Genomic DNA, 8,458 nt, shown 5'->3' with positions numbered 1-8,458 from the left:
GAATTTGATTAAATGTAGCCTAGTTCTGAATGACCTAATAAATAGGCCTACTGACTAAAATAATTGACCCATATCAAGGAAGGCGAATGTCTCAAGGAAATAACAGTCCAGCTTCAAAGATTGTGAAAATCTAAAATCGTTTATTGAAACATGCTTATAATAATTATTTACTTTTATATCCAAACAAACGTTTAGCCTGTTCAAATCATGTGGATGAGGTTATTTTATGCATGTTGATATAGGCTAATTAGTGCTTAGAGAGGATTTGGTCACTAAAAACGATGCAATTCTAATCGACCAAACGGTAAATCGATTTAGGAATTGTGTTCTTATCATTTGTAGGTCTATTTGCTTTGCCTCAGCTCACTAAATGCTTGAATTAAATGTGTTTTCAAATAGTTTACTCTCCTCGGGACTCGCGCATTCACGCTGCAGGCTCATATGACGTCACGTCGAGAGGCGGAGTTAATGAGTGCGTCTTCGCTCTGATTGGCTAAAGCGCTCGTCAGTAAAGACAAGCGAGACTTTTGATTGGCTGTGGTGGGCGGGTCCGCAGGTGTCTTTTGCTCATAGACGGACAGGCCATCAAGAAGGTGATCAATCTCAACCCCTCAGCACTGGCTGTCACCTTAATATCACGCGTGGATACAACCAGCCTCTTGAGCCACTGCATCCGACTGTCTGCAAGCGGACTTTGTGACCATATTGGAAACTTGTTGTGAAGTTTGTGGCTAATTTGTTTTCTTGCTATTCCAACCATCAGCTGGAGTCCAGACTGCTCTCCGAGAAGAGTTTCTTGGTTTTGTGGATTTTCAGTTAACGGATCTCAAAGAATTAAAGGTAATGCAAAATGTTTCAAATATATTTTCATTTTAAATAGCTACCAATCTAAATCTACAGGTGCAGAATTAAGGGTCGTTTCTTTGTTTTTCTCTACATATCCATTTTGTGGGTCATTTCGACCCAATTTTAAATATTTTGATATTTTATAGGCCTACTGTAGATTGTAACTTAGGCATCACTTTGCTTTTCTGTAAAATATGAGGCAGCAATTAACATTATAATTTTATTTGGTTCATTAAGTTGCGTTTCAAGTTTTCAGAATGGTGTAAAAGTGCAGCAAACTTCTCTGCACTTTGCTTTTCCCTACAAATAAGGCTGCAACTAAAATTGATTTAGTAATTTAAAACTAGAGTTTAACGATCCACTTAAAAAAAAAGATTCAAAGTAAATGATCTTGTTTTAGGAAAAATGATTAGGTCAAAGACAAATAGTTTCCATTAAGCCAAAGACAAATTAATGCAGATTTTTTAAATGTATGTTAATTTAAGGCTATATTTTGCATGCATTACTTGTGTCTTTCAGAACTTTGCAAATGCAGTCGTAATTAACAAACTTTGCAGAGCCAGAGCGCACGGAGAAAAAGAGAGTTTGTCGTTTATTTAGTTGATAAGGTTTCTTCTGCAAACGGAGTCCCCTCTGGGTCTAATCTAAATGGTTAAGGGAAATAATTTGCACACTCACTGGCCATTTACATATAGTTAAAGCTCGATTGTGGAGTCTTTAGACCCATGTTATCTGTCCTCAGCGTGGGAGTAATGGGGCCATTCATAGGCATGAGCGACGGAGAAAAAGCGCAACATGTCATTTACAGAACTTTTGTCTTAATACATTTGTACTATTGCTTCATAACAATCGCAACGAAACACAGTTTGGTCCTCCCAAATCATTCCAAATGCGCATCAGCCTCGAGTTTATCCCGAGCGGCCTTCTGTCCAGGAAAACTAGCGCTTCAGCTTTGGAAACATAATTCAGCTATTCGATAAAAATAAAGTTAACTGTTTACTTATTTGTGGATTTCGTTCTGTTGGATAATATACTAAATTTAAATAACATTTTATAAAGATCAGTATAAAACAAATGAAACTTCTTTAATAACAAAGGATTTCTATTTACGCTTTTTTGGGCCTTCATTCAAAGTGGACTCAGACATAATTAATTGTACAAATATTATGCTGTATGCATTTAATGTAGGCCTAGCTATAGATTTCAAATTATACACACACACACACACACACACACACACACACACACACACACACATATATATATATATATGTATATATACGTGCTAGTTCGTTATCTGTTACCATTTGTTAGATTGAAACGACAATTAATTAAGTTCATAATTGTACTACCAACTTTCAAACGTTCTGGTAAACAAAAGAAGAGATCAAACATTTGGCGGCGTCGCGTCAGTCAGGAGCGCTTAACAGGGCATGACATGTAAATGGCCAATTAGTGTGTGAAGGCCTTGATTAGTCGAGTGTGAAAAAATAGATCATTAAAGGCAAGACATTAGTCGTATTCAGACTGTTCACTATCGTGACATGCGTTTTACACGTTGTTACAGTGGGACTGTGTATGTAATATAGCCTATCCGAATACTATTTATTATGCTGCATTGTGTGATAGGACAAGATATGTAGGCTATGATACAGTTTATAAACTTGCAGGCAATTTCAAACACTGGCATGCTCTTTTAACAATTTTTGGGGCAAAAAAAAATACTTTTTTTTAAAAATTGTGGTTTATTGTTTATTTATTTCTAATATTAATTTGTTTATTTGAAATGATTAATGTTGCAGGTGTCTCTCTGGAGCTCAACAATGATGTCATACCTCAAACAGGCCCCTTATGCCATGAACGGGCTGGGGCTCAGCGGGGCAACCATGGACCTCCTCCATCCCTCTGTGGGATATCCGGGTAAGCACGTATCTTTGATAAGATAACATTTAAAGAGTCTCTTCATATAGAATCCTTACGGAAGAAAACTTTTAAGCAGTGAACGGCAATTCTAAAATGATTCAAATGCACCTTGACTTTAAAGTGCATCTGTGCCTTTTCAAACAAACTTTAGACATGATTTAGTAACTTCAGTTGTTTCCTTATTGCAGCAAATCCTCGTAAACAGAGAAGAGAGAGAACAACGTACACTCGCACTCAGCTGGACATACTGGAGAATATGTTCGCTAAGACGCGCTACCCAGATATTTTCATGCGTGAGGAGGTCGCTCTGAAAATCAATTTGCCTGAGTCAAGAGTGCAGGTGGGTGTTGTTGTGCCACTTTCCTAATGCTGAGAGATTTTAAGTCTAGTCAAGTCACATTTATTTATTTATATACCGCTTTATGCAATACAGATTGTACATTACAATACAATACAGATTGTACATTGTACATTACATTTAATCATTTAGCAGATGCTTTTATCCAAAGCGACTTACAAATGAGGAGAACGATAGAAGCAATCAGACCAACAAGAGAGCTTTACAGTCATAAACATGAAAAAAATGTCAATGTTAGTGTCATTATTGTCATTAGTATCATTATTCAGCTCAATTCAGATTCAGTGTTGATTCAGTTCAGTTCAATAACTGTCAACATTGCTGTGCATTGCTATAAAGCAATACAAGTAGCTCTAAAGAAGACAATAGTGTCATTATCCAACTCAGATCAGTTCAGATTTTGTTCTCATCTGATCTCAAATTGATATTTTAGGTGCTCAGATCTTTTTTTTGTAAACATATTTTTATTGTAATAAAGACATGGAAGATAACATGAAAATATTCATAAAAAATACATTTTAAATATATCTTAACTCCCTACCCCCCAAAGCATCCAAACGTTCAATTATGCAGGTAAAGAAGTTGTTATACAAAGGCTATATAGCCACATATTTCCACATACAAAAATGCATATATACGCATATCAATCAGCAGAGTGAGAGGTATTTGTTGCCTGTGCCGATATTTGGTTATTTTCCAGAAACTGTATAAACAAATATGTTCAGATCTTAAAATTTCAGTTCATAGACAACATTTGCATCATTAACCTAACCAGTGACGCGTTTTGACGTGTTAAGTGTCATTATTCTGCTCAATTCAGATTCAGTGTTGATTCAGTTCAGTTCAACATTGCTGTGCATTGCTATATAAAGCAGCTATATAAAAGACATTAGTGTCATTATCCAACTCAGTTCAGTAAATATTTTGTTCTCATCTGATCTCAAATCGATATTTTAGGTGCTCAGATCTTAACATTTCAGTTCATAGACAATATTTGCTGATTTATAACCTGTGACGTGTTTGTCGACAGGTTTGGTTTAAGAACAGACGGGCAAAGTGTCGTCAGCAGCAGCAAAGCAGCAACAGCTCGAAGATCCGTCCAGCGAAGAAGAAATCCTCTCCGTCCCGCGAGAGCCCGGGGTCAGAGAGCAGCGGCCACTTCACTCCTCCCGCCGTCTCCAGTAACACCTCATCTTCCTCGTCTTCGTCCTCAGGCTCCAACCCCTCTGGTCTAAGCGGAGTGGGTCTGCTCAGCAGCTCGTCCTCAGGAACAACACCTGTCTCGTCCATCTGGAGCCCTGCTCCGGTCTCGCCTCTTCCCGCTCCACCCTCGCTCCCAGACATCTCCCCCCCGGCCAGTGCGTCCTGCATGCAGAGGGCCATCTCGTGCGGGGGCACCACAGGAGTGCCGTCGTACCCCATGCCCTACAGCCAGGCTCCCAGCTACGCCCAGGGCTACCCGACCTCGAACGCCGCCTCTTATTTTGGCGGCATGGACTGCGGATCCTACTTGGGTCCGATGCCCGGCCACGCCCACCATCATCCTCACGCCCATCACACACAGCTGAGCACCGCCGCCGTGTCAGGACACCACCCGCACCACATCGGGCAGAGCGGCGGACACCACCCTCACCAGGGGTACGGCGGGGCTGGGCTGCCCTTCAGCTCCTCGGACTGTCTGGATTACAAAGATCAGGCTTCATCCTGGAAACTGAACTTCAGTTCGGCGGCGGCTGACTGCTTAGACTACAAAGACCAGGCCGCCTGGCGCTTTCAGGTTTTGTAAGGACTCTTCATGTTGTTTCCTGATGTTTACTTGTTTGTTTTTCTTTGGAGCAAGTCTTTTCCTTGACGCCGGACACCACAGGGAAGAAGTAGTGACTTTTGTGCCAACTTTTTCCACTTTTTTCGGCGGAAGAGCCTTAGGAACATGGGTTTGGAAACCAAAGTTTCTTGTGTGTGTTGCAAAAGCGAGACGGGTTCTTCGTCGCCCTCGACGGACAGATTAAAAAGCGAGGGTCCAGTTTGTCGCACTCCCGACACGATCGCACTGAACAAATGAGACACAAGTGGTGTTTGAAACAATGAAGGCAATAATAATTTTATTTAGTTTCTTTACGGAGGAGAATGTGACTTATGCCTTACAGCTCATGTGAGATGTTAAAAACTAATTTGCATCCATGTTCATTTAATAAATAAGCTTAAAACTGAAACTAATTGTTTTTCATTTCCTTTTTGACTTAAATGTTATGGGCCTTGTGTGTGCTAAAAATATCAGTTTCAGAATCACAAAAGTTTATATATGTGTTATATATATATATATATATATATATATATATACAGTGTGTGTGTGTGTATGTGTGCGCGCTAAATTGCAAAAATTATTGAGATTTCTAATTATATATATAGCAATTTAGCTAAGAAATGTAACTTTGTGTGTGTGTATATATATATATATGTGTGTGTGTGTGTGTGTGTGTGTGTGTGTGTGTGTGTGCACTAAATTGCTAAAATTATTGAGATTTCTAATTATATATATAACAATTTAGCAAAGAAATTTTACTTTGTGTGTGTGTGTATGTATATATATATGTATATCATTTAACCATCATTAAACCCAGTACTAGTTTATAAGTGATATTGTAGATTTTAGACGTTATATAGGTGCATTAATATAGAATTCAAATTATTTGGATATATGTGCACATATATAAAATTCATTATATAATAAAGCAATAAACCTCTCAAGGCCATGTGTAACAATGCAAAAGGGCCCAAAAGTCCTTAAACTTTAAAATTATTGTAACATATGGCTGGAAATGGTTTGCTGCATTTCAAAAATGGTATGATAAAAGACACCAATTCTTCCACCAAAGTAGCCTGTGGGTTTATACTTACAGTTGCCAAGAAACTTCAAAACAGAAGCTTCAAATGGAAATGTTTCTGACTTGTAAGGCTTCAGAGTCACAGGATCTAGTTAGCAGCATCATAATTGAATTAGTTGAGCTGTGGCTGGAAGACTCAATCCCACTGAAAAGCTCACAAGTCATATAAACAATTAAGTCATATCAACACACTGATGAACACGTATTGGTTTTCTGATCAATGTGCGGATTTATTTATCCAACAGAAAAAAAACAAATCACGATTTTAATTATCAGCTACCTCAAGACTCTCAGCGACACAGCTGGGTAAATAGGGTTAGATAAACGGGACGGCGATGTTTGCTTGTTTGGTCAGGGGAACCCCGCTGTGCTGTAGCTGCATGGCATCTTACTGAGGAGCAAACATTGTGGGATTTGGTACATCTGCATCAAACAAGCTCAACTAATCTCTGAGCATGTTTGAGGAATGCTGTTGTCTAGTTAAAACTGGACTGAAGTAATCCAAACACCTGTTCTCACCACATAACACCATCTCCTGAACATTTACCAGTGTTTTTCTGCATGTATTCACACTAGGGACTTCAAGTTTGTATGGCCTAATACAGGTTTTACTTCAGGACCCAGATTTAACATTGGAAATGAAGCGGCAACCCAACAGAACCAAAATTGTATTAATATTGTATATTGTATTAATACAATGAACAGCCTAGACCCAACAAAATGCAGTTAAGATGACATTAGCTCAAGGGCATCTCTATTTATATATTTATTTGTTTGTTTATTTATTTATTTTTGGAGACTAGTTGGCTAATAAAGCTCACTTAATGGCCTCACAGAGTTTAGTTGACCAAACAGAAATAAAAAAACAGCCAAAACTTTGTGAATGTCAAGTACAAAGAGAGCTGTTGTAGGGTTGGGTAACTTTAGTTAAAAAAATTGTCCAAATGTGCATGTTTAAAATAATATTTATACAACTCATTTCATTTGGGAAAAATTTTATTTTAAAATGGCAAATTAGTTTTTTATTTTAAAATGTACCAATGGCCTCACAGAGTTTAGTTGACCAAACAGAAATAAAAAAACAGCCAAAACTTTGTGAATGTCAAGTACAAAGAGAGCTGTTGTAGGGTTGGGTAACTTTAGTTAAAAAAATTGTCCAAAAATAATATTTATACAACTCATTTCATTTGGGAAAAATTTTATTTTAAAATGGCAAATTAGTTTTTTATTTTAAAATGTACTGTTCAAAGGTCGCTTCAAAGGTCACCAAGGCAGCATTAATTTGTTCAAACATACAGTAAAAACAAAAAGTGAAATATTATTACAATTTAAAATGTTTTTTTATTTGAATATATTTTACAATGTCATTTATTTCTGTTATGCAAAGCTGAATTTCTGGTATCATTACTCCAGTCTTCAGTGATCCTACAGAAATCATTCTAATATGCTGATTTTATGCTTAAAAAACAGTTCTTATTATTATCAATGTTGAAAACAGTGGTGCTGCTTAACATTTTAGTGGAAACTGTGATACATTTTTTAGGATTTTTTTAGGAACATTTATTAGAAATGAAAATATTTTTCTATATTATGAACTGTTATTTGATTCATTTAATGCATCATTGCTGAATAAAAGTAAACATTTCTTCTTTTTAAAAAAAAAAAAAAGAACTGTCCTCAAACTTTTGAACTGTTGTGTAAATAAAACAAAAAAGTAAAATAAATGTTTGTGAATACACTAATATAAATGAAATGCATCAGTGGACCACTATCTACAGCACTGTAATTCTGCTCACAAATCTGCTCACTTAATTCTCTGTAATCTCCGGTCTTATTCTGGTCTCACCTTTGCGGCCCAGGGGCTTTCAACAGTGATGAGCAGCTTGCACAGGCACTTGTCATTGTGGTGCTTTGCTTGTTCATGATGAACTTTGCAAGAATCCTTAGCTTAAAGAGCTCACAAATAAACTGTGTGTACATCGTAGGTGTGTATTTGAACACAGACCCATTAGTAAGTAAATAACTCACCTGAGCAGACACGAGTAAGTCACAGACAGCTTGATTTCTTAAGGACTTTTTCATAAACGAGGTCTACGGCGGGTCTCCCTCTCTGTTTTTTGTATATGTCCTAATGTGAGTTGGTTTGTCCGCAGGAGAGCTCCTCTGTGGTTCAGGCATGATGGGAGCAGCCACACTTAGAGCTGTTTCCGGACCTGAGGGAAGAAGCTCGGTTTTCCTCACTAGGGGCTTCTGGCTGCAGTGGTCCGGGTGGACTTGGGTTTCTCCTCATTATATATTATGGGGAATTATATAACATCTGAATGTGTTTGTGTATTCATAAATCCAAATATAGCCTATAATTAGCTATAATGTAATCTATCTATCTATCTATCTATCTATCTATCTATCTATCTATCTATCTATCTATCTATCTATCTATCTATCT

The 8,458-nt window shown here is 37.5% G+C and overlaps 1 protein-coding gene across 1 annotated transcript; it reads left to right on the top strand.

Annotated features, from left to right (window-relative positions):
* Positions 1–617: 617 nt before the first annotated feature.
* otx2a (orthodenticle homeobox 2a) lies at positions 618–5,211 on the top strand. Its single transcript, XM_016284522.1, has 4 exons — positions 618–840; positions 2,649–2,766; positions 2,958–3,109; positions 4,158–5,211. The coding sequence occupies exons 2-4, from the start codon at positions 2,670–2,672 to the stop codon at positions 4,911–4,913; spliced, it is 1,005 nt and encodes a 334-aa protein (XP_016140008.1). The 5' UTR covers positions 618–840; positions 2,649–2,669; the 3' UTR covers positions 4,914–5,211.
* The last annotated feature ends 3,247 nt before the right edge of the window (positions 5,212–8,458 follow it).

This window comes from Sinocyclocheilus grahami, unplaced genomic scaffold (assembly GCF_001515645.1).
Source record: "Sinocyclocheilus grahami isolate Dianchi unplaced genomic scaffold, SAMN03320097.WGS_v1.1 scaffold183.1, whole genome shotgun sequence".
Classification (NCBI taxonomy): domain Eukaryota; kingdom Metazoa; phylum Chordata; class Actinopteri; order Cypriniformes; family Cyprinidae; genus Sinocyclocheilus; species Sinocyclocheilus grahami.
This window is presented reverse-complemented; position numbering and strand designations above follow the sequence as displayed.

What these genes read in the sequence shown, in the direction of transcription:
- otx2a (XM_016284522.1), top strand. Translation starts at nt 2,670, where the DNA reads ATGATGTCATACCTCAAACAGGCCCCTTATGCCATGAACGGGCTGGGG. An exon ending in TCCCTCTGTGGGATATCCGG is followed by an intron (nt 2,767 to 2,957) that starts GTAAGCACGTAT and finishes TCCTTATTGCAG; the next exon opens with CAAATCCTCGTAAACAGAGA. An exon ending in TGCCTGAGTCAAGAGTGCAG is followed by an intron (nt 3,110 to 4,157) that starts GTGGGTGTTGTT and finishes GTTTGTCGACAG; the next exon opens with GTTTGGTTTAAGAACAGACG.